We start from the raw sequence: 26,668 nt of genomic DNA, 5'->3' as shown, positions 1-26,668 counted from the left end.
AATAAATAAACGATATGAGAAAAAAATAACAATAATATATTCTAAAAACAGTAACATCAAAACAGAAATGTCATATAAAAACTATAAAAAACTTATGTCAGCCTGTTCACCATAAAAAAGCATTTGCTGCAACTTTGGACATTATCAAAACATGAAATAAATCACAATTTTTTTTTAAACAATATCTAGATATTTAGTGTTAAGAAAAATTCAACTGAGATCACCAACAAATACATTATAGGGCAATTTACAGATCTGTATTGACATTAGAGTGAAAAAATGCATCACAAAATAATATTGTCTGAAAATGTCATCTGCACTGGTTTTCCATCAGTTTATTTTGTTCCCTATGAAATAATTAGGTTCAGTTCATGCAAATATGTTTGCTATAGATAATGCATGAAGTGCTTGTCTAGTGGCAGTGATTTCTTATCTATTATTTTTCATTTATTTTTCTTTTTCTAAATAGACTAGCTGTCCGTTGGTTAAATAAACGTCTGGCAAGATATATTTTATTGAAAATTGTGAATTTGAGGTTGATACATAGCCATTGCTTTTAATACTTTGCATTTGCTATAGAATTTAATTAGTTTTGAGTGAACAACATCGATGTAAGATAGTGTAGGCTACAGTATTCAATAGTCTAAACAATTTACTTCGTGAATAACGAATCCGACGTTTTTACTTACCTCGTTTATTAAAATGTTCTATTTTATGAGACCTTTCTTGGTGTATGTTAAAGCAGGTAAATTGAAATTGGTATTTACACCATTGCACATATTTTGTGATATTTGTTCAGCGCATTATATCTTATTGTCTCTTTCTGATCTCTCTATTTAAGACGATTTAGAACTGGCCGTTGATCTCATGATTGATTACAACTTTGATTTTATAATGTACATTTTTTTTTCTTTTATGTTCTTTGCAATAACAAGATCACACCGGTATTCTTGCAAGGTCTGATGTACAGTACCAAACAGTACTACTGTACTGTACTGTCACATAGATGGTGTTCGAATCTCGTTTATCTGGATTAACCTAGCGTTTAAAACTTCAAGTTCTATTCTTATAAGATATTTTAAATTTATTTTGAATAATACATACACAAATGAAATAATTAATGATTTATTTTGTACAAGTATGCAAAAATGTAGCTTTTATATTAATAATACAAAATACTTTCTTATGAATGCAAGGAATCGGACATATATTTACCCCCAAGAGAAAACTTCTGATTAATGGGAACGAGAACTTTGGACCCATTGTTTCGTAAGAAGGAAAAAAGGACAGAAAGAAATACTGTATATGGCAATTGCAGGTGAAGGAACTTACTTAACGCTTGGTATATAATCACCAAAGACAGAAGAATTGAAGAAACTCTCCCTTATAACATCTGAGATTTAATAATGGCTTCTCGTCGTGCTCTGCATTTTGTATTTAAGATCGGGAACAGAAAAGCAACAGCTGATTTCTATAGGAACATACTTGGGATGAAGGTAAATGAAGTTTTCTGAATTTTTTTGTGGTTTATATATGAAAGATTTATGTTAATATTGTTACTGTTCTTAAGATGTTTTACTTTTCCTTGTTTCCTTTCCTCACTGGGCTATTTTTCCCTGTTGGAGCCCCTGGGCTTATAGCATGCTGCTTTTCAAAATAGGGTAGTAGCTTAGCTAATAATAATAATAATAATAATAATAATAATAATAATAATAATAGTAATAATAATAATAATAATAAAACATTATTGGTCCAGGCATGCATACAAAGTTTCCAAAGTTTAAGCCCAGGATAAATCAAGTTCAAATGCTTGTGTTTTAAAGCATTAACTTTTTGATTAGGCTCTAATGCTGGCCTTATTTTACGTAATTTTCTTTTTAACTGAAATTCCATTAATGTATATTTAACTATGTATGCACCATTCTAATTTTCTATTTTGGTAAGTCTCTCTTTATAGTTTATATATGGCATATGTTTTAACGTTGTTAGAATATTTCGTATTAATTAATCATTACTTTTCATGTAGTTTATTATATATTCCCTACCCTAAACCCCGGGTTTCCGCTGGGTGGTTCCCGTTGCCATTGGATATATATATATATGTATATCATGGTAAAATTAGATTTATGACTTGAATAACATTTTGAACAGAAAAATTAGTATTTCCTGTAGTAAATAATGTGATTTCACTGAATTTGACCTTCATTTGCACAGCAAATTAACCAAAAACCTGTTAGACGGTCTAAGAACGGGGATATTTTTAGAAATCTAATGGTTTTTGCTCCACCAAATGCTCGCTTCGCTTGCGCAAAAAGATAAACATCAGGCTCCTATGTACTGGCAAGCGGTACATGCTGAGCTGCGCACGCTAACCTTATTGATTATTTTGCCTTAGATAATTAAGTTTTTATTTGAAGTGAAAATAAGTGTCATTTTTTTTAGAAAACGGATGTTTTCTATAGGAAACACCTGATTTTAAATAGAAAAGCTTTTTCCCTCCTAAGCTATAATAAAACCTATTTCACTAACACTATATTGGAAGTGAAAATTAATATTATTTTCAAAGAAAACGAGCATTTTTCTATAAGAAATACCTTTTTTTAGTAGAAAATATTGCCCCGTCCTTAACTAAAACAAAACCGTTTATAACATTACTTTACTGGGCTATTTTCCCTTGTTGGAGCCCGGGGGGGGGGGGGGGGGGGGTTGAATGTAGATTGTTGGGACAGGTAATATCTTTCTTAATATTTCCGAAATCAACTTTCTATATGCGGAAAACGTCATTTGTATTGATCTGATATATCGTAATGTGAATCTATTTTTACGATTTACATATTATGATTTACGATACTTAAGTCAATGTAAGAAATAGTTGGATGTTGACCATTTTGACAATTCTCTTTCAGGCCAGTTTTTGTTGCATTTTGAACATATTTTAAATTAATTTCTTTTAGAAATGCTTGTTTAACTATTCATCCCCCCGACCCATTAAGCTAAAATTAACAATATGTTGGTCCTTATTGAGAAACTGGGTTTAGGGATGGGGGGAAAACAATTGAATGAAGTGTGAGAATTGTTGAGATACTACTGCTAGACAGTTATTGGGTCCTTTGACTGACCAGACAGTACTACATTAGATTCTTCTTTCTGGTTATGGCTCATTTCCCTTTTGCCTACACATACACTGAATAGTCTGGCCTATTCTCTACATATTCTCCTCTGTCATCATACACCTCATAACTCTGGGATTACCTAATAATTCTTCCTCGCTCAAGGGGTTAACTACTGCATTTAATTGTTTAGTGGCCACTTTCGTTCTGGTAATGGGTAGTGCCATAGCCTCTGTACCATGGTCTTCCACTGTCTTAGGTTAGAGTTCACTTGCTTGAGGGTGTACTCAGGCACAATTCTATCTAATTTCTCTTCCCTTTGTTTTGTTAAAAGTTTTTATAGTTTATATACATACATGCATACATACATACATACATACATACATACATACATATACCAAAGGCACTTCCCCCAATTTTGGGGGGTAGCCGACATCAACAAATGAAACAAACAAAAAAGGGGACCTCTACTCTCTACGTTCCTCCAGCCTAACCAGGGACTCAACCGAGTTCAGCTGGTACTGCTAGGGTGCCACAGCCCAACCTCCCACATTATCCACCACAGATGAAGCTTCATAATGCTGAATCCCCTACTGCTGCTACCTCCGCAGTCATCTAAGGCACCGGAGAAAGCAGCAGGGCCTACCGGAACTGCGTCACAATCGCTCGCCATTCATTCCTATTTCTAGCACGCTCTCTTGCCTCTCTCACATCTATCCTCCTATCACCCAGAGCTTTCTTCACACCATCCATCCACCCAAACCTTGGCCTTCCTCTTGTACTTCTCCCATCAACTCTTGCATTCATCACCTTCTTTAGCAGACAGCCATTTTCCATTCTCTCAACATGGCCAAACCACCTCAACACATTCATATCCACTCTAGCCGCTAACTCATTTCTTACACCCGTTCTCTCCCTCACCACTTCGTTCCTAACCCTATCTACTCAAGATACACCAGCCATACTCCTTAGACACTTCATCTCAAACACATTCAATTTCTGTCTCTCCATCACTTTCATTCCCCACAACTCCGATCCATACATCACAGTTGGTACAATCACTTTCTCATATAGAACTCTCTTTACATTCATGCCCAACCCTCTATTTTTTACTACTCCCTTAACTGCCCCCAACACTTTGGAACCTTCATTCACTCTCTGACGTACATCTGCTTCCACTCCACCATTTGCTGCAACAACAGACCCCAAGTACTTAAACTGATCCACCTCCTCAAGTAACTCTCCATTCAACATGACATTCAACCTTGCACCACCTTCCCTTCTCGTACATCTCATAACCTTACTCTTACCCACATTAACTCTCAACTTCCTTCTCTCACACACCCTTCCAAATTCTGTCACTAGTCGGTCAAGCTTCTCTTCTGTGTCTGCTACCAGTACAGTATCATCCGCAAACAACAACTGATTTACCTCCCATTCATGGTCATTCTCGCCTACCAGTTTTAATCCTCGTCCAAGCACTCGAGCATTCACCTCTCTCACCACTCCATCAACATACAAGTTAAACAACCACGGTGACATCACACATCCCTGTCTCAGCCCCACTCTCACCGGAAACCAATCACTCACTTCATTTCCTATCCTAACACATGCTTTACTACCTTCGTAGAAACTTTTCACTGCTTGCAACAACTTTCCACCAACTCCATATAACCTCATCACATTCCACATTGCTTCCCTATCAACTCTATCATACGCTTTCTCCAGATCCATAAACGCAACGTACACCTCCTTACCTTTTGCTAAATATTTCTCGCATATCTGCCTAACTGTAAAAATCTGATTCATACAACCCCTACCTCTTCTAAAACCACCCTGTACTTCCAAGATTGCATTCTCTGTTTTATCCTTAATCCTATTAATCATTACTCTACCATACACTTTTCCAACTACACTCAACAAACTAATACCTCTTGAATTACAACACTCATGCACATCTCCCTTACCCTTATATAGTGGTACAATACATGCACAAACCCAATCTACTGGTACCATTGACAACACAAAACACATATTAAACAATCTCACCAACCATTCAAGTACAGTCACACCCCCCTCCTTCAACATCTCAGCTTTCACACCATCCATACCAGATGCTTTTCCTACTCTCGTTTCATCTAGTGCTCTCCTCACTTCCTCTATTGTAATCTCTCTCTCATTCTCATCTCCCATCACTGGCACCTCAACACCTGGAACAGCAATTATATCTGCCTCCCTATTATCCTCAACATTCAGCAAACTTTCAAAATATTCCGCCCACCTTTTCCTTGCCTCCTCTCCTTTTAACAACCTTCCATTTCCATCTTTCACTGTCTCTTCACTTCTTGCACCAGCCTTCTTTCCAAAACTTCTTCTTATTCTCTTCATATGACTGACCCAATCCCTGACCCCACCTCAGGTCAGCTGCCCTCTTTGCCTCACGTACCTTGCGCTTTACTTCCACATTTTTCTCTCTATATTTTTCATACTTCTCTATACTGTACTATTACTCTGCAGCCATTCTTCAAAAGCCCTCTTTTTCTCTTCCACTTTTATCTTCACTCCTTCATTCCACCATTCACTGCCCTTCCTCATGCTGCCTCCAACAACCTTCTTGCCACATACATCACTTGCAATCCCAACAAAATTTTCTTTTACTAACTTCCACTCCTCCTCTAAATTACCAGTTTCTCTTACTTTCATTTTGTCATATACCATTTTCAACCTTTCTTGATATTTACTTTTTACCCCTGGTTTTATTAGCTCTTCAACCCTCACTAGCTCCCTTTTACATCCACTTACTCTATTCCCCCACTCTTTTGCTACAACTAACTTTCCTTCCACCAAAAAATGATCAGACATACCGTTAGCCATACCCCTAAACACGTGCACGTCTTTCAATCTTCCAAACATTCTTTTAGTTATCAACACATAATCCATTAATGCCCTTTCTACCACTCTTCCATTTGCCACTCTTACCCATGTATACTTATTTTTATCTTTCTTTTTAAAAAAGCTAGCACTTATTACCATCTCTTGTTCAACACACATATCTACCAGTCTCTCACCACTCTCATTTTCACCTGGTACGCCATACTTCCCAATGACACCTTCTACCTACAGTGGTGGATGGTGGACCCCTCAATATGTTAAAAGCCTATATGTTATTGTTCCAAAATAGCTAAAACACAAGGCACTTTGAGGTTTTGATGGTAGTCCAAGGAAACAGAAACATTTGACAAAACAGTGACATCAACTGTGTTTGACTTTACTTTTCCATGATAGCTATACTGTACTGTATATCAAGCTTAGAGGTGTGATGATTCAGTGCAATCAACTTGAGAACTGCATCTGATGATTTCTGTATTTAACTTTTGTTAATTGATAAGGAAATTAATTACTTATCAAAAGTAAAAGCAGAATTCAGATTGATTATATGGACTTCTTTGGTAGCTAGTACTAGATATTTCTTTTTACCTTCTAGAAGTACACCAGCAACTTGTAATTCAACATAACACTGGTTAAGATGTTTTGATATTCCCTTGTATATTTGTTGATAGTTGCCAGTCGGCAGTACAATACGCTAATGCTGCTGTGTTAATTGATATATTTATTTCTATTTTTTAAATCAGATAATCATGATAGTGACCTAATTTTTTTTTTTAGTAGAGAGTTTATAGACTGAAGTTAGCATATAATTTTTTTTTACAGGCACACAGACAATTCTATAACTGAAAGAGAGAAACTGTTTACTTCAGATAACTGGATGTGCTCATGCATTGAATGACAACTAATGAGTTTTTCCATTGTTGTCTAAGACTTTGTTACAAATATTTACAGATTTTAAATTCACTTTTCTGTTGTTAAGAATTTATCTTAATTTTTTTTTTAATTTCATTTGTTTCATATAGATATACTGTATTAATGATTATATGAAAATTGCCTCACACACTCACAGACACACAAACTTTATATATGTTGTACGTATAAAATGAAATGCATATTGGTTGAAGTGTATGATGTTTTAGAAATAAAGGTACCTGTGGGATTCGGTATTCTTTTGTATATAATACACACCTTTTATTGTGTAGCAAATTTACAAATCTAATTGCCTTACACACTCACAGACACACAGACTTTGCTTATGTTGTACATGTAAAATGTATATTAGTTGAAGTGTATGATGTTTTAGAAATAAAGGTACCTGTGGGATTCAATATTCTTTTGTATACAATATACATCTTTTATTGTGTAGCAAATTTACAAACCTTCTTCCAGTATGTAGGCCCCATGAAGAGCCTCTTTTCTTTAAAACAGTGATCTGGGAGATGTTACTAACTCTTTGAATCTTTTTACAGGTGCTGAGACATGAGGAGTTTGAAGAAGGATGTAAAGCAACTTGCAATGGGTAAGTTACAAGACAATATGCAATTGCACCTTTGTTTTTAAATATTAAACTTAGCCGGTGAATATATAAATAGCTGACGTCTCCGACGGCCCGACAGATTCCTAAAAACTCGCGAGCGATCGCCATGAAGGTTGCGGGTGTGCCCACCAGCGCCGACTATCGGCCAGATACCGCATATACTTCTCAACCAAACCAGTTCTTCTCTGTCGGTGTCACTGACAACATTGGTTCCGCTCGCTCTAGACCTCGAGTTTTCTACCGAATTGGTGAAGTACTTTGTTTTGGTTTTATTGGCTTTCGCTGTGTTGGTTTGTTCCTTCAATAAAACTCTTGAAACCCCTTTTTGTTTTTTGTTGATGAACTTGGCTTTCCTTTGGATTTTCTCTGGATTTTCATAATGGCTGACCCTTCTCCTGTATATCGCAAATGTGCGAAAGATTGTAACAAACGTCTTCCGAAAGCTTCTATCGACCCTCATACTGTTTGTGCTAATTGCCGGGGTAAATCCTGCCAATTAGGAGATCTGTGTGAGGAGTGTGTGGTTTTATCGGAGTTCGAGTGGTTAGAGTATGAAAAATATACTCGGAAACTCGAAAGAGATAGGGTGAGGAGAAGCTCATCTAGATCTTTAGAATTTTCCTCTTCCCATGCCCCTGAACCTAATCCTTCCCCTGTAGTGGTAGTTTCTGAACCCCCTATTGGCACTCATGAACCTTCAATGCATGATATGTTTTTAGCTATTCAAGCGTTGGGTGAGAAGGTCGAAACCTTAGCATCGGATAGGAACCAGCTTATGTCCGATGTTAAGCTGTTAAAGAGTCAAAGTGGTAAAGTGGAAAGTCAAAGTGGTAAAGTGGAAAGTGCGCATAATGTGTCTAGTGTTGCGACCGAGGGTTCGTCTGTTCGTGCTTGTCGCTCCCCTAGTCCGAGACCTCTTTCAGGCTCCCCTGCACCAGGGAGAAGGAATGTCGTAGGACTTAAGGGAGCGAGAGGTGTAAACCGACGTACAGTACAGACGTTCCCTCTAAGGTATCAGACGTTTCTCATCAAGAACGTCCTTACCATAAGACGGGGGAGACTAAGTTCTCCTCGTCTTCCGACGATTTGCCGCATAAGAAACCTTGGCGTAAGGTTTCTAGACCCTTAAAGCGCAAATCAGTCCCTTCAGGACAGGTCCAGCGTCCTGGCTGTAGCCATTGGGGCAGCTCTGACTGTTTTCAGTCATCGGATGGCTGTTCGCCTGTTAAGCGTAAGCATGACACGGAGTCCGAGGGTCCCGTTCGGTGCGATGATTTGCATGCACAGACGTTGCTGACGTCACGGCCCGTTCCGACTCCCGTTGACCCGAAGTGGAGTGTCCTACAGGACATGCAGGTGAAACTTTCATCTTTAATGGAGGTTTATGAGCATGAACAGGTTCGTTAAGATCCTTTGCTTGCGGTTCGCCAGTCCGACAAGCGTGACTCTGGTCTTCAACCGCCTAAGCGAGTTTTGTCTCGTCATTATGATATTAGCGCTAATGTTATCGGTGCTGTTAAACGCGACTCTGATCGTGTTCCTCGTCCTTCACGTCAGTTACGTGACGTGGAACCTCTTTTGCCGCAGACTCGAGGTGACGTTCAGCAACTGTCGCCGCAGTCTCGAAGTGACGTTCGTCGGCCGACTCCGTTGCCCCAACGTGACGTTGAACATCAGTCCCCGCGGTCGGGTGTTGTTTTTCAAACTCAAACCCTGCAGTCAGTGCAGTCCCGACGTGATGTCGAACGTCAGTCGACACAGTCTGTTGTTGTTTGTCAGTCTCAAGACTTTCAGTCTTTGCAGCCTCGGCGTGACGTCGTTACCTCAGCTGTTGCTGCGGCTCCGTCGCATGTTGATATAGCCTGTCAAGCGTTGCCTCCTCGGCATGTCTCTCCGTATCGCGAGACTTTGCCGTTGTCGGATGAAGTTCCTTCGGATGAGGAAGTCGTTGATCCCCTTCCTGCTGATGTTCCTTTGGGGACTCTTTCGGATGGAGAGGAGCCTAAGGTTGCTCAGCCCTCCCTTGATTTTAAGAAGATCATGCTTATCTTTAAGGACCTGTTTCCTGATCATTTTGTTTCTGCTGCTCCTCGTTCGCCTCCATCTGAGTTCACGCTGGGCCTAGCTTCTTCGACTCCGTCGTTCACGAAGTTAGTGCTCTCTCGCTCTTCTAAGAGAGCTTTGCGTTTGTTGGGCGACTGGTTAATGTCTAGGAGGAATTTGGGGAAGTCCGCTTTTGCTTTTCCCCCTTTCAAATTGGCTTCTCGTGCGAGCGTCTGGTATGACACGGGAGAAGTTCTCGGCTTAGGGGTGCCTGCCTCTGCCCAGGGAGACTTCTCAAGCCTCGTAGACTCTCCTCGTCGTCTGGCCATGAGACGCTCGAAAGTTTGCTGGTCCTCTTCAGATCTAGATCATCTCCTCAAAGGAATTTATCGTGCCTTTGAGGTTTTCAATTTTTTGGATTGGTCTCTGGGAGCCTTGAGTAGGAAGGTCTCGTCAGCAGACCGTGATGTCTCTGTTCAGATTATGTCGTGCATGGACAAGGCAATTAGAGATGGCTCTAATGAACTTGCTGCTACTTTCACAGCAGGGGTTCTTAAGAAGAGAGAGACTCTTTGTTCTTTTCTGTCCGCAGGTGTCACTCCTTGTCAAAGGTCACAACTTCTCTTTGCGCCTTTGTCTTCTGCCTCGTTCCCGCAGCAGCTTATTAGAGATATTGCAGCGTCTCTTGTACAGAAGGACACTCATGATTTGATGGCCACGTCTGCTCGTAAGGCTGTACCTTCATCTTCTTATGTCAACAGACCTAAATTTGAAACTCCAGCTACAAGGTTTATCCTGCCTTCTCGTGGCAGAGCTCCCAGTAAGGGAGGATCTCGTGCCGATAGTAAGCGGGGCAAGAAGAGAGGATCTAAATCCTCCCGTGGCAGAGTCTGACTGCCCACGTCCTCAGACAGCAGTAGGTGCCAGATTGACCAACTTCTGGCAGGCCTGGGAGAAGAGGGGTGCAGACCGGGAGTCTGTTTTGTTGCTGAAGGAGGGTTACAAAATTCCTTTTGTACGGAGACCTCCTCTAGTAAAAGATCCGATAGACCTCTCTCCCAGGTATCGAGAGGAGACAAAGAGACAGGCGTTACATCTTCAGGTGTCTCTGTTGTTAGAGAAGGGGGCGGTGGTGAAAGTCTCGGACCTTCAATCCCCAGGTTTTTACAACCGTCTCTTCCTGGTTCCAAAGAACACAGGAGGTTGGAGGCCAGTGCTGGATGTCAGTGCTCTCAACGTATTTGTTGTAAAAACAAAGTTTACGATGGAGACCACCAAATCCGTTTTGGCAGCAGTCAGAGAGGGCGACTGGATGGTCTCTCTCGACTTGCAGGATGCGTACTTCCACATTCCGATACATCCAGACTCTCAACCTTATCTGAGGTTTGTGTACAGGAATGTGGTGTATCAATTCCGAGCACTGTGCTTCGGCCTCGGCCCTGCTCCTCTTGTTTTTACGAGGCTCATGAGAAATGTAGCAAAGTTCCTACATTTGTCGGTGATCAGAGCCTCCCTGTACTTGGACGACTGGTTACTCAGAGCGTCGTCCCGTCATCGCTGTCTGCAGGACCTACAGTGGACTTTGGATCTTGCGAAGGAGTTGGGCCTCTTGGTGAACATGGAGAAGTCACAGCTGACTCCCTCCCAAACGATTCTCTATTTGGGGATGGAGATACAGAGTCTAGCTTTTCGGGCTTTTCCGTCTGCCAACAGGATCGAGCAGGCTTTGCTCAAAGTCCGTCTCGTGCTAGAGAAGAACCTTTGCTCTGTGAGAAGCTGGATGAGCCTCCTAGGGACGCTTTCATCTCTGGAACAGTTTATCTCTCTAGGGAGACTTCACCTACGCCCTCTCCAGTTCCACCTAGCATTCCATTGGAACAAGGAGAAAACTTTGGAGGCGGTCTCGATTCCGATCTCCGATCCAGTCAAGACGTGCCTGGCTTGGTGGGACAGCAATATAAGACTTCGGGAAGGTCTGTCTCTGGCAGTCAAGAACCCAAACCATGTGTTATTTTCAGACGCATCGGATTTGGGTTGGGGGGCGACTCTGGACAGTCTGGAATGCTCGGGTCTTTGGGCCGCGGACCAGAGGAGCCTTCACATCAACTGCAAGGAGCTGTTAGCAGTCCATTTAGCACTGAGGAGTTTCGAGAGTCTGCTTCGAAACAAGGTGGTAGAAGTGAATGCAGACAATACCACGGCCTTGGCTTACATCTCGAAGCAAGGAGGCACTCACTCCCACGCTCTTTTCGTCATCGCAAGGGACCTCCTCATTTGGTCAAAAGATCGAAACATCTCGCTTTTGACGAGGTTCGTCCAAGGGAAGTTGAATGTCTTGGCGGACTGTCTCAGTCGAAGAGGTCAGGTGATTCCTACGGAGTGGACGCTCCACAAGGATGTGTGCAAGAGTCTTTGGATGACTTGGGGTCAACCCACCATCGATCTCTTTGCGACCTCGCTGACAAAAAGGCTCCCGACTTATTGCTCTCCAGTCCCAGATCCAGAGGCGGCCCACATAGATGCCTTTCTGTTGGACTGGTCTCACTTGGACGTGTATGCCTTTCCACCTTTCAAGATCCTCAACAAGGTGTTGCAGAAGTTCGCCTCTCACGAAGGGACCAGGTTGACGTTGGTTGCTCCCCTCTGGCCCTAGAGAGAGTGGTTCACAGAGGTACTTCTATGGCTGGTAGACGTTCCAAGGAGTCTGCCTTTGCGGATGGATCTCTTACGACAGCCTCACGTAAAGAGACTTCATCAAAGCCTCCCCGCGCTTCGTCTGACTGCCTTCAGACTATCGAAAGACTCTCAAGAGCTCGAGGATTTTCGAAGAAGGCAGCTAGAGCGATCGCGAGGGCTAGAAGATCCTCTACCATCAAGATCTACCAGTCGAAGTGGGAGGTATTTAGAGATTGGTGCAAGTCCTCCTCTATTTCCTCCTCCAGTACCTCTGTAGCGCAGATTGCGGATTTTCTACTATATCTGAGAAACGGTCGCTCCCTCTCTGCATCCACCATTAAAGGCTACAGAAGCATGTTAGCTTCTGTTTTCAGGCATAGAGGTTTGGATCTTTCGAATAACAAAGATCTCCAAGACCTTCTTAAGTCTTTCGAGACCTCTAAGGAGCGTCGTATTTCAACTCCTGCTTGGAACTTGGACGTGGTCCTACAGTTCCTAATGTCAGACAGGTTTGAGCCTTTAAATTCAGCCTCCCTGAAGGATCTTACCCTCAAGACACTTTTTTCGGTGAGCTTGGCTTCAGCTAAAAGGGTCAGTGAGATCCATGCTTTTAGTAAGAACATCGGCTTCTCAACAAATAAAGCAATATGTTCTCTTCAACTTGGTTTTTTGGCCAAGAATGAACTTCCGTCCCGTCCTTGGCCTAAATCTTTTGAAATACCTAGTCTTTCTGAGATCGTAGGTAATGAAGTTGAAAGAGTGCTGTGCCCCGTTAGAGCTCTTAAGTTTTACTTATCTAGAACTAAACCGATACGAGGTTGTTCAGAGGCTTTATGGTGCGCCGTTAAAAAGCCCTCTTTGCCCATGTCTAAGAATGCGTTATCTTACTTTATTAAACTTTTAATTCGGGAGGCACATTCTCATTTAATTGAGAAGGATCATAGTTTGCTTAAGGTCAAGGCTCACGAAGTTAGAGCGATAGCGACTTCGGTGCCGTTTAAGCAAAATAGATCCCTTCAAAGTATTATGGACGCGACCTTTTGGAGGAGCAAGTCGGTGTTCGCTTCATTTTACTTGAAAGACGTCCAGACTCTTTATGAGGACTGCTACACACTGGGTCCATTCGTAGCAGCGAGTTCAGTAGTGGGTGAGGGTTCTACCACTACATTCCCTTAATCCCAATATCCTTTTAATCTACTCTTGAAATTTTTAATCTTGTTTTGGGTTGTACGGAAGACTAAGAAGTCTTTCGCAATCTTTTTGATTTGGCGGGTGGTCAAAATGTTGTTTCTTGAGAGCGCCCAGATTAAGGGTATTGATGAGGTCCTGTTATAGGGGTGTTCGCCCTGGATATAGCAGCTCCTGGGAGTCTTTCAGCATCCTGAGAGGATGGCTGGGCTTCGTGGGGATAGCGGACTAATGAGGCAGAGTAATCATCAGAATCAGCTTCCTTACCAGGTACCTATACTTAAGTTTGTTTTTTTGAAATATTTGTCAAAAACTCTTGAGCATATACGCCTTTATTGTTTTAATACTGGTCTCTACCCACCACCATGGGTGTGAATCAGCTATTTATATATTCACCGGCTAAGTTTAATATTTAAAAATGATATTTTCATTATAAAATAAATTTTTGAATAAACTTACCCGGTGAATATATAAATTAAAGGCCCTCCCTTCCTCCCCGATAGAGACCCTACGGACTGAGAAGAACTGGTTTGGTTGAGAAGTATATGCGGTATCTGGCCGATAGTCGGCGCTGGTGGGCACACCCGCAACCTTCATGGCGATCGCTCGCGAGTTTTTTGGAATCTGTCGGGCCGTCGGAGACGTCAGCTATTTATATATTCACCGGGTAAGTATATTCAAAAATTTATTTTATAATGAAAATATCATTTTTATTTAAGTCATGAAACTGAAACTCGAGATTTTTCATCTTGAGACTGTTACAACTAAGTAGTATTCATTCAGTACCAACTTGATAGTCTGTAATTTTACCTAACATAGAAATAGTTAGGGAAGAGCTGCAGGCTCGTAGTGGAAGTATGCATACTCCTATTTTCTCCTCCTGTCCAATGTACTTCTCTTATAGAGCATTCCTTGCTTTGCTTACTGTAGGCTAAATTTAAATTCCTGTTCAGCTTGTCTACTTGTCTAATACCCTGATTTCCTTTCCTCATTTTAGGTGGAATTCTTGTAGGTAACATTTTTAATATAGAGATGTGATTCAGGTGTGTGGTTAAGCAAGTTGATGGTAATATTGAGACTTCTATCGTACTCTCATCAATCAACATCATCAACAGCAAAATTAGGGACTGTGATGATTTGACTGTTGATGAGTTACTGGTAGTAATTGTAGAACATTTTTTTATCTCCAATACTGTGGTTGAACTCAAGTACAGTACAATTTTCAATATTAAACTTACCCGATAATCATGTAGCTGTCAACTCCGTTGCCCGACAGAATTCTACGGAAGGGATACGCCAGCTATCACTATACTAGAAGGGGGTGTACTCACCAGCGCCACCTGTGGCCAGGTACTGCAGTACTTCTTGTTGACACCACCTCAATTTTTCCTCTGTCGTGCTTCCGGCAAGACGTTCTTGGATACGCTTATAATTTTGGAGTATTGTTCACGGTTTTTGGTGAAGTATTTCTCTAAGATTTCAGCTTTCGCTATACTGGAAACCTTTCTATTAGCTTAGATAGCTTTTATTTTGTTTTGATTAATGCCCCCCTTGACTAGCTCTTTGATTCAAGATGTCCGACCTTTCACAAGCCCCTCCCCATAGACGATGTAGGTCTTGTAATAGGCGTATTCCGAAGGCCTCGGTTGATCCTCACACCGCTTGTTCCGACTGTAGGGAAAGACCCTGTCAGTTGGAAGATCGATGTGAGGAATGCGCCGGACTTTTGGAACTTGAATTTGTTCGATTCCTTAAATATTCAACTAAGTTAGAGAGAGAGAGAGTTAGGAGGAGTTCTTCTCGCTCTTCGCTTTTTTCCTCACCTCATGATCCTCAACCTTTTCCTCCCCCTGTAGTGGCTACCCCCGAACCTACTATTTGTGCTCAGCCTGATATGTCCGATGTTTTGCGTGCCATTCAGGCTTTAGGTGACAAAGTGGAATCGGTAGTTAGTGACCATAAGTCTCTCTTGGCGGACGTCAAAGAACTTAAGGTCAAAAGTGCAGTGGGAGGTGGTAGTGCCAGTGCAGTGCCAAGTGCTAGTGTCAGTGCGGTGCCGAGTGCTAGTGTCAGTGTCAGTGTTGTGCGTGAGGGTACTTCTGTGCGTGCCAGTCGTCCTCCCAGTCCGGGACCTCTTGCAAGCTCCCAAGCCCAGGGGAGAAGCAATGTCGAAGGGCAAAAGGGTTCGGCAGGCCTTGATCGGCGCACAGAAGTATCCTCGGTGGTTGCGGGCGTGTCTTACAGAGACCGTCACTCCCACCCGCAGACGATTGAGCCCTTATTTTCCTCGTCTGCTGGAGAAATTTCGGGGAGAAAACGCTGGACTCAGGTCTCAAGACCTCTTAAACGTAAAGTCCAGACCTCAAGAGTTCAACAACCCGGATGCAGTCATTGGATTAGCTCTGACTCTCCGCAGTCATCAGGTGACTGTACACCTTCTAAGAGAGGTAAGGCGATACCTCAACAGACCTCATCTTCTGTTAAGGCTTTGCCTCAGCAGACCTTAGCGTCTGCTGATCCCAAGATGACTTTGCTGCAGTCCATACAGTCGCAGCTTGCGGTCTTAATGCGTGAGTTTCAGGCTGAGAAGGTTACACCTCCTCCTGCGAGCGCTCCGCCTCACCGCAGTCCAGTCTGCCAGGCGTACGAAGTTGAGGTTCCTCAGGCTACCTTACCGCGGTCGGAGTTGCCAGTTACCAGCGTTGTGCAGCAACCTCCGCCTTCCTTAAGACAACCTCAACAATGGGAACAGGAGTCTTATGCCTTACTCCCTCCTCTTCCTCTTGCGGTTAAACCATCGAGGCAACAACCTCTTGAGGTACGACAACCTCTTCCATCCATGAGGCAGCCGCCTCAGCTCTCGCTGCAGCCACCTCAACTTTCCTCAAGGCGAGAGCCTCAACTCTTAAGGCTAGCACCTCAGCAACCTCAACTCGTGAGACAGGAACTGAGTTCTGCGCAGCCACTACCTCAACTCTCGCAGCTCACACCTCAAGAACCTCAACTCGTGAGTCAGGAACCTGCTACTGCGCATCCACAACCCTTGCAGCAAGCGCAACGCTTGAGACAGGAAGCTCATGCTAGGAGTCAGCCACCTCAACCCATGCACCTACCTTCCTCTACACTTCTTGACCAGTCTTTGCAGCCTGAACCTCAGGTTTTAATTCAGCAACAGAGACTTGAGGATGAAACCGCAAGTGTTTATGCACCCGCTTGTCAAGATTTTGCTGTTCAGCATACCGCTGTTACTTTACCTCTCACTTCGCTACACTCTGGTGATGAGGTTTTTGAGGAGGAAGCTGCGCACCTAGATCCCTCTTCGGACGTGGAGGAACCCAAGTCTTCTCCTCTACCCATTGACTTTCGTAAGGTCCTGGCTCTTTTCAGAGAGGTATACCCGGACCATTTTGTTTCTGCTACCCCCCGCTCTCCTCCATCTGAGTTTTCGCTGGGCATGCAACCTGTTAAGTCGGCCTATACTAAGCTCGTCTTTGCTAGATCCTCTAAGAGAGCTTTAAGAATATTAGGGGATTGGTTGCAGTCCAAACAGCAACTAGGGAAGACTTCCTTTATGTTCCCACCTACTAAGCTGACTTCTAAGGCGGGCGTATGGTATGCCACAGGAGAGGAACCAGGCTTGGGAGTCCCTGCCTCTGCCCAGGCTGACTTCTCAAGTTTGGTCGACTCTCCTCGTAGATCAGCGATGAGGCGCTCTAAGGTCTGCTGGACCTTTTCCGACTTAGACAACTTCTTAAAGGGGGTATTTCGTGCCTTTGAGATTTTCAATTTTCTTGACTGGTGCCTGGGAGCCTTGAGCAAGAAGACAACCCCTGCGGACAAGGACTCAGCCATGCTTATAATGTCCTGCATGGATAAAGCAATTCGGGATGGGTCCGGCGAGCTTGCTTCAATGTTTGTTTCAGGAGTTCTTAAGAAAAGGGAGCAACTTTGCACCTTTCTTTCTTCTAGCATCACACCTTGTCAAAGGTCTCAACTCCTTTTTGCTCCGCTTTCTAAGTTCTTGTTCCCCGAAGAGCTTATCAAGGATTTGTCTGCGGCCCTGATTCAGAAGGACACTCATGATCTTGTGGGCTCTTCAGCTCGTAAGGCTAAGGTTGCTCCCTCAGTTCCCAGAACTTACCGCACCCCAGTGGCCGATACTCCTGCTACAAGGTTTATTCCGCCCTTTCGTGGCAGAGCCCCCAGCCGAGGAAGCTCCCGTCCAGACTCTTCCAGGAGCAGGTCTAGGAAAGGTCCCAAGACTTCAAAAGGCAAACACTGACTCTCCTCCTCTCCAGACAGCAGTAGGAGCCAGACTCAAGACCTTCTGGCAAGCTTGGGAAAGAAGAGGTGCAGACGCCCAGTCTGTCAAGTGGCTAAGGGAGGGTTACAGGATACCATTCTGCCGCAAACCCCCTCTGACCACTTCTCCCATCAACCTCTCTCCCAACTACAAGGAAAAGGACAAGAGGCTAGCGTTACACCAGGAGGTGTCGCTCCTGTTACAGAAGAAGGCAGTGGTTATAGTCCGGGACCATCAATCCCCGGGCTTCTACAACCGTCTCTTTCTGGTGGCCAAGAAGACAGGAGGTTGGAGACCGGTGCTGGACGTCAGCTCGCTCAATGCTTATGTCACCAAGCAGACGTTCACTATGGAGACGACGAAGTCGGTCCTAGCAGCGGTCAGGCAGGAGGACTGGATGGTCTCGTTGGATCTGAAAGACGCTTACTTTCACGTTCCTATTCATCCAGACTCCCAACCTTTCCTGAGATTCGTTTTTGGAAAGGTTGTGTACCAATTCCAAGCCCTGTGTTTTGGCCTAAGCAATCTGATGAGGAATATTGCAAAATTCCTCCACTTATCGGACATCAGAGCCTCCCTTTATTTAGACGACTGGCTGTTAAGAGCCTCCACGAGTCGTCGCTGTCTGGAGAGTCTCAACTGGACTTTGGACTTGACCAAGGAACTGGGTCTATTAGTCAACTTAGAAAAGTCCCAGCTCATTCCCTCCCAATCCATAGTTTACCTGGGAATGGAGATTCGGAGTCAGGCTTTTCGGGCTTTTCCATCGGCCCCAAGGATAAGCCAAGCCCTAGAATGCATCCTGAGCATGCTGAAGAGGAACAGTTGCTCGGTGAGACAGTGGATGAGTCTAACAGGGACCCTGTCATCGTTAGCCCTGTTCGTCGAGTTAGGGAGACTCCACCTCCGCCCTCTCCAATTCCATCTAGCAGCTCATTGGGACAAGGATTTGCCGCTCGAAGCAGTCTCTATTCCTGTCACCAAAGAGATGAAGACCACTCTCTTGTGGTGGAAGACCAACCTCCTTCTCAAGGAGGGCCTATCGTTAGCGATTCAGACCCCCAATCTTCATCTCTTCTCGGATGCATCAGACTCGGGCTGGGGCGCGACCTTGAACGGACAGGAATGCTCGGGAACATGGAACAAGGAACAGGAAACGCTCCACATCAACTGCAAGGAGCTGCTGGCAGTTCATATGGCCCTAATGAACTTCAAGTCCCTCCTGCTAGGCAAGGTGGTGGAGGTGAACTCCGACAACACCACAGCCTTGGCTTACATCTCCAAGCAGGAAGGGACCCATTCGAGGAACCTGTACGAGATAGCAAGGGACCTCCTCATTTGGTCAAGAAGTCAAAACCTCACTCTGGTAACGAGGTTCATTCAGGGCAACATGAACGTCTCAGCAGATCGCCTAAGCAGAAAAGATCAAGTCATCCCCACGGAATGGACCCTTCACAAGAACGTGTGCAACAGACTTTGGACCTTGTGGGGTCAGCCTACGATAGATCTGTTTGCCACCTCCATGACCAAGAGGCTTCCTTTGTACTGTTCCCCAGTTCCAGACCCAGCAGCAGTTCACGTGGATGCTTTTCTGCTGAATTGGTCCCATCTCGACCTTTACGCATTCCCACCGTTCAAGATCATCAACAGAGTCATTCAGAAGTTCGTCTCGCACGAAGGGACACGGCTGACGCTGGTTGCTCCCCTTTGGCCTGCAAGAGAATGGTTCACAGAGGTACTACAATGGCTGGTCGACGTTCCCAGGACTCTCCCTCTAAGAGTGGACCTTCTACGTCAACCTCACGTAGACAAGGTACACCCAAACCTCCACGCTCTTCGTCTGACTGCCTTCAGACTGTCGAAAGATTCGCTAGAGCTAGAGGCTTTTCGAAGGAGGCAGCCAGAGCGATTGCCAGAGCAAGGAGGGTATCCACTCGTAGAGTCTACCAATCCAAGTGGGAAGTCTTCCGAAGCTGGTGTAGAGCCAATGCACTTTCCTCTACCAATACCTCTGTAACCCAAGTAGCTGACTTCCTATTACATCTAAGGAATGAGAGATCCCTTTCGGCTCCTACGATTAAGGGGTACAGGAGTATGTTGGCTTCAGTTCTCCGCCACAGAGGTTTGGACCTTTCTTCCAACAAGGACCTTCAAGACATCCTTAAATCTTTCGAGACTTCTAAAGAACGTCGTCTTTCCACTCCAGGCTGGAATCTAGACGTAGTCTTAAGGTTCCTTATGTCTCCTAGGTTCGAACCTCTCCAGTCAGCTTCCTTCAAAGACCTTACCCTCAAGACTCTTTTTCTCGTCTGCCTTGCAACAGCTAAAAGAGTTAGTGAGGTTCACGCCTTCAGCAAGAACATTGGGTTCACATCCGAATCTGCAACATGTTCTTTACAGCTCGGATTTTTAGCTAAGAATGAACTTCCTTCACGTCCTTGGCCTAGATCGTTTGAAATTCCTAGCCTTTCCAACATGGTGGGTAACGAGCTAGAAAGAGTTCTTTGCCCTGTCAGAGCTCTGAAATATTATCTTAATAGGTCAAAACCTATACGAGGACAGTCAGAAGCCTTATGGTGTGCAATCAAGAAACCTTCGATGCCTATGTCCAAAAACGGAGTTTCGTATTATATAAGGCTTCTGATTAGAGAAGCCCATTCTCACATGAAGGATGAAGACCTTGCTTTGCTGAAGGTAAGGACCCACGAAGTGAGAGCTGTAGCCACTTCGATGGCCTTTAATCAGAACCGTTCTCTGCAGAGCATTATGGATGCAACTTATTGGAGGAGCAAGTCAGTGTTTGCATCATTTTATCTTAAAGATGTCCAGTCTCTTTACGAGAACTGCTACACCCTGGGACCATTCGTAGCAGCGAGTGCAGTAGTAGGTGAGGGCTCAGCCACTACATTCCCTTAATCCCATAACCTTTTTTAACCTTTCTCTTGAATGCTTTTATTGTTGTTTTTTGGGTTGTTACGGTAGGCTAAGAAGCCTTCCGCATCCTTTTTTGATTTGGCGGGTGGTCAATTCATTCTTGAGAAGCGCCTGGGTTAGAGGTTGTGTAGAGGTCCTTTAGTATGGGTTGCAGCCCTGTATACTTTAGCACCTTAGAGTTGATTCAGCCTCCTAAGAGGAACGCTGCGCTCAGTAAGGAAGACGAACTTATTAAAGGCAGAGTAATGGTTCAAGTCGACTTCCTTACCAGGTACTTATTATTTCATTGTTATTTTGAATAACTGATTATATGAAATACGGGATACTTAGCTATCTTATAGTCATGTACACTGGTTTTCACCCACCCCCCTGGGTGTGAATCAGCTACATGATTATCGGGTAAGTTTAATATTGAAAAATGTTATTTTCATTAGTAAAATAAATTTTTGAATATACTTACCCGATAATCATGATTTAATTGACCCACCCTTCCTCCCCATATAGAACCAGTGGACCGAGGAAAAATTGAGGTGGTGTCAACAAGAAGTACTGCAGTACCTGGCCACAGGTGGCGCTGGTGAGTACACCCCCTTCTAGTATAGTGATAGCTGGCGTATCCCTTCCGTAGAATTCTGTCGGGCAACGGAGTTGACAGCTACATGATTATCGGGTAAGTATATTCAAAAATTTATTTTACTAATGAAAATAACATTTTTACATCCAGATCATGTAATACAGTATAAAAAGCCTCTATTTCAGGAGACTATTGCCAATGCAAGTTTGATTTCTGTAAGCAAGAAATCTTTTTATCGGTGCACAAGACAAGATACCCATTTCATGTTTTGTAAATTAAATTGATATTTTCTTAATAACTGAAATTGTTTTAAAGGTATATTAATCTATGAATAACTGCATGTTGCTTAATAATTTTACAGAGTGTAATATAACCCAAATAAAGTTATTTTTTATTGCAAGAAAAAAGATAATTAAGTATTAGAACAGCTGAATCTGAAATTGAATACAGTAAAGTCATTTTTCCATATTGGGTGAAGGGATATTATGTACTGAATAGTATTGAGTTAATTTTTTTCCAAGCTGTAAATGTCATGATTACTTTACTTTAGATTTAGATCTGTGATAAAATGCTGATGTTTTGTAATACTCTACATCAACTTTTCAGCTTACCTGATGCTTTGAATGTCTGGCCTTTTGATAAGCAGTAAAGTTTGAAAAGTAGAAAAATCTGATAAGTAATAACAACTTTATAGTATTGCCAGCATTTTATCATTCAAGATTTCCAACATTTAACTGTAACTCCATATTTCCTGAGTAAACTAAGCTGAATTTTGCATTTATTCTTTCATGATAAGAGAATTACCAACAAAATGTCTCATTGTTGGTCACTATGATTATTGTAATGGTATCTGATAAGTTGACAAATTGCTTTTTTTTCTAATTACTTTTATCTATTTGCAGCCCATACGATGGTAAATGGAGCAAAACGATGATTGGGTACGGACCAGAAGATAATCATTTCGTGTGTGAACTAACCTATAACTATGGAGTGTCCCAATATGAACTAGGTACAGTACAGTTTGACAGCATGGAACTTGACAAAAGCAATTTACATTTGCTCTCAGTAGGAAAATACTGTAGTGTTAACCAGGGGACCATGTGAGATATAATTTCATTTGGTATATTTCTTTGTTTGATATCATTATGATACCTGACTTCTGTATTAGGTATATGGAACTTACAAAATTATTGTTCAGAATTACTGTGCTGTGCTTTATTAAAACTGCATCATCATCTCCTACGCCTATTGTTGACGCAAAGGGCCTCGGTTAGATTTCGCCAGTCGTCTCTAGAGCTTTTAATTCAATACTTCTCCATTCATCATCTCCTAGTTTGCACTTCATAGTCTTCAGCCACTTACTAAAGAAAACTTCCTTTATTGTGGTATATAAAGGTTATTTGTAATTCTTCACTAAGAATAAAAGCCTAACTTCATCAAGAATTGCACTAGAGAGATCATCCAACCATGGTGTATTCTGCTCACAGTTTGCCTTATGTATTCTTTATACTGTAGCATCCTTTTTTTTTTAGTCTTAGTTCAATTACAGTACTGTACTCTTCTTATTTGACTGTTCAACTTCTCTAGCTATATTTTCCCTGAATTTTATCCTCTCTTGGAAAAAGTCTTTTTGGAACCCTTTTGAGTTTAAAAAGGGGACCCAGGATTTGTTTAGAATATTCTCATATTTTAAGAAATTGACTTTTTAAATATTTAACTTAGCCGGTGAATATATAATAGCTGCTCCAGCGGCTCGACAGAAAACACACACAAAAACTCGCGAGCGATCGCTATGAAGGTTGCGGGTGTGCCCACCAGCGCCAACTATCGGCCAGATACCGCATATACATGTAAACAGACCCAATTTTTTCTCTGTCGGCCTTAACGACAAGACGTATCAATACTCGCTGTATAACCTGGAGTTTTCTCAACATATTTGGTGAAGTACTTCCTTTTGGTTTGAGCTTTCGCAATGCAGGTGTTTTATCTTCAACTTAAATCTTGAACTCATTTTTGGATAGATTTAATTTTTGATGACTTTGGATTGTTTTTTGGACTTTCTTTGTCTTTTAAATGGCCGACCCTTCCCTTAGTACGGAAGTGTGTTTTAGGCTTTTAGCAATTATCTTATCACGTTATAAATTAATTATAGATTTTCCTCTATATATTTTATATCTCAACCGCCTTTATTAGGCCTCTTCGATTAGCTTTCCATTTATAATAAACATCAAGATAAATTTTAATGATTTGTTTATATGCGACCTTTCCTGAGAGTAGGCGGTCCTAACTTGGAAACCGAAGTTAAACAACGTTGAGCCCTTTCAATCGTAAATAACTTTTACAGAGCAAATGATTTAAAACTTATTAAATGAATTTTTTTTAGTAGATATTTTATGAAAGATTTTCTTTGAATAGTCTTCGTACTGTTTCAAAGATGAACTAACGTTTAGTTTATTTATGCTACGCAGTTTGCGCTCTATCGTTACGATAGAGAGAGAGAGTATCACGGTTTCACTTTGCAGAAAGAGTAAATCGATTCTGACGTTTTGTTCATTCTTCTTTCAAAGCTTAAATGTTTTAAATACTATTTTAAAGGAACTTTTTAATTGAAAAACCTTTCAGTTTTTTCCTTTGGTCAAATAACCTGTTTATTGACGAAAGGTAAGTGGGCTCTTCTCTTCGGTGCGAAATCAAGAGAGATAGAGACGGAGAGAGAGAGAGGAGAGAGAACTTTCCGATCTTTATTCTCGTCCCAAGCGAGTAACGTTGTTCTCGAGTTACTCTCGTCCCTAGTCTCTGTACGGGGAGTAAGGATAAAACGTTTTTAGTTTTTATTCTCGTCCCAAGGCACTGTACGGTGAGAGATTGAAAACGTAGTTTTGAATGAACTAGTGTTTAGTCTCCTTCCCAGCCACTGATCTTTTTATCTTAAAATATGTTTACTGTTTTTTGCTTGTATTAATGTGCTTACATTATATGACTGATTTCGTAATTATAACCTTTTGATGAGGGTAGAATTGCGTGCTTCAGGTAGAAATCAGTTTTATTCATACCTAATGTGAATTGTTAAAAAATTCGATTTCAGTGAAATAAGTGCAAAACAGAAAATCGTAGTGATAAAGTGATAATTGCGCAAAGTGTTATCAGTGTTGCGACCGAGGGTTCGTCTGTTCGTGCCTGTCGTTCGCCTAGTCCGAGACCTCTTGCAAGCTCCCAAGCCCAGGGGAGAAGTAATGTCGTACGACTTATGGGTTCGAGAGGACTTGATCAGCGAACAGACGTTCCCTCTATGGTTTCAGGCGTGTCTCATCAACACCGCCCCTACCATAAGACGAGCGAGACGTTTTTCTCCTCGTCATCCGAAGGCTTTTCGCATAAGAAACCGTGGAACAAGGTTTCGAGGCCCTTTAAGCGAAAGTCAGTCCTTTCAGGACAGGTCCAGCGTCCTGGTTGTAGCCATTGGGACAGCTCTGACCCTCTGCAGTCATCGGAAGACTGCTCGCCGCCTAAACAAAAGCGTAACACAGGCTCCGAGAGAGTTTTTGTAGGCAAGGTTTTGCAGTCACAGACGTTACCCTCGTCTCTTACCGCAACCATTCCCGTTGATCCTAAATGGGTTGTACGGCAAGACAAGCAGCATAAGCTTGCCTCTCTTATGGAGGACTATTCTGCTGAGCAGGTTCACGATGATCCTCGCCGCATAGCTGATCGAGATCCTGGCCGTCAGCCACCCAAACGAACCTTTGCTCGTCCTGTTGACGTTGACGTTACAAAGTCACGTCAGTCACGTTTTGTAGAGCCTCACTCGATACAGTCCAGTGTTGACTTTCAGCCGCTTGTGGACGTTCAGCCGCTGCCGCATGCTCTTGTTGACGTTCAGGACGTTCGCCAACCAGCGAAGTTGACTTGTTTTGACGTTGAGCGTCAAGCACCGCAGTCAAGAGTTGTTTTGATTGCTCAGTCTAGGCAGTCAAGGCAGTCTCGAGTTGACGTCGTGCGTCCTCCCGCACCTGTTGGTTGTTGCTGGTCAGTCCTTTAAGCAGTTACATGACATAGCGTCCTTGACTGCTACTGTTGCTCCTTTGTGGTGGACTCTGTCAAGCATTGCCACCACGGCAGGTCTCTCCCTTGCTTGAGACTCGGCTATTGTTGGACAAGGTTCCTTCAGATGAGGAAGTTGCTGTTCCCCCTCCTACTGATATTCCCTTGAGGACTCTGTCAGACGGAGAGGAGCCTAAAGCTGCTCAGCCCTCTATGGACTTTAAATAAATCATGCTGATTTTTAAGGATCTTTGTCCGGATCTTTTTGTAACTGCTGCTCCTCGTTCGCCTAAACGTCAGAGTTTACACTAGGCCTAGCTACTTCGAAGCCGTTGTTTTATAAGCTAGTGCTCTCTCGCTCTTCTAAGAGAGCTTTACGTTTGCTAGGCGACTGGTTTATCACCAGGAGGAGTTTGGGGGAGACAGCCTTTGCTTTCCCTACTTTTAAGCTGGCTTATAGAGCGAGAGTCTGATATGACACGGGAGAAGTTCTCGGCTTGGGAGTTCCTGCCTCTGCCCAGATAGACTTCTCAAATCTCATAGACTCTCCCTGGCGCCTGGCCATGAGACGCTCCAAGATTTTACAGGTCGACTTCAGAGCTAGACCATCTCCTGTTAGGAGTTTTTTCGAGCGTTTGAAGTTTTGCTGTACAATTTTGTCATGCATAAACAAGGCTTTCAGGGATGGCTCCAATGATCTGACAGCCATGTTCACTGCAGGAGTACGTAAGAGGCAAGTGCGCTCAATTTGTTCATTGTCAAGACAAACTTCACGATGAAGTCTACCAGGCTGTCTTGACAGCACTAATGGAAGGCGACTGGATGGTCTCTCTCGACCTTCAGGAGGCATACTTCCACATTCCTATACACCCGGATTCCCAACCGTTTCTGAGGTTTGTTTACAGGAATGTGGGGTACCAGTTTTGAGCCCTGTGCTTTGGCCTCAGTCCTGCTCCTCTCGTGTTTACGAGGCTCATGAGGAATGTGGCAAAATCCCTCCATCTATCGGGGATCCGAGCCTCCCTGTACTTGGACGACTGGCTTCTCAGAGCATCGTCCAGTCTTCGCTGTCTGCAGGATCTACATTGGACGTGAGTCTGGCCAGGGAGTTGGGACTTTTGGTCAACCTAAAAGTCCCAACTGATCCCATCCCAGATTATTCTATATTTGGGGATGGAGATTCGCAGTCCAGTTTTTTCGGGCTTTTCCGTCTGCCACCGAATAGAACAAGCCCTGCTCGAAGTCCAACTAATGCTGAAAAGAAAACGTTTGTTCAGTCAGGAGTTGGAACAGTCTCGTAGGGACTCTCTCATCCCTGGAGCAGTTTGTCTCACTAGGGAGACTACACCTTCTGCCTCTCCGGTTCCATCTAG

General features: G+C 43.1%; 1 protein-coding gene across 1 annotated transcript in view; it reads left to right on the top strand.

Annotated features, from left to right (window-relative positions):
• The first annotated feature begins 1,207 nt into the window (after positions 1 to 1,207).
• LOC137628864 (glyoxalase domain-containing protein 4) overlaps positions 1,208 to 26,668 on the top strand; it is a 39,143-nt gene continuing 13,682 nt past the window's right edge. The window contains exons 1-3 of the mRNA XM_068360113.1: positions 1,208 to 1,496; positions 7,469 to 7,518; positions 22,157 to 22,263. Of these exons, the coding sequence (XP_068216214.1) occupies positions 1,407 to 1,496; positions 7,469 to 7,518; positions 22,157 to 22,263 (247 nt within the window). The 5' untranslated portion in view covers positions 1,208 to 1,406. The remainder of the gene's footprint in view (positions 1,497 to 7,468; positions 7,519 to 22,156; positions 22,264 to 26,668) is intronic.

Source organism: Palaemon carinicauda, chromosome 36 (genome assembly GCF_036898095.1).
Source record: "Palaemon carinicauda isolate YSFRI2023 chromosome 36, ASM3689809v2, whole genome shotgun sequence".
In the NCBI taxonomy this organism is placed as follows: Eukaryota; Metazoa; Arthropoda; class Malacostraca; order Decapoda; family Palaemonidae; genus Palaemon; species Palaemon carinicauda.
Note: the sequence above shows the minus strand (reverse complement) of the source record. Positions and strands in the feature narration are given on the sequence as shown.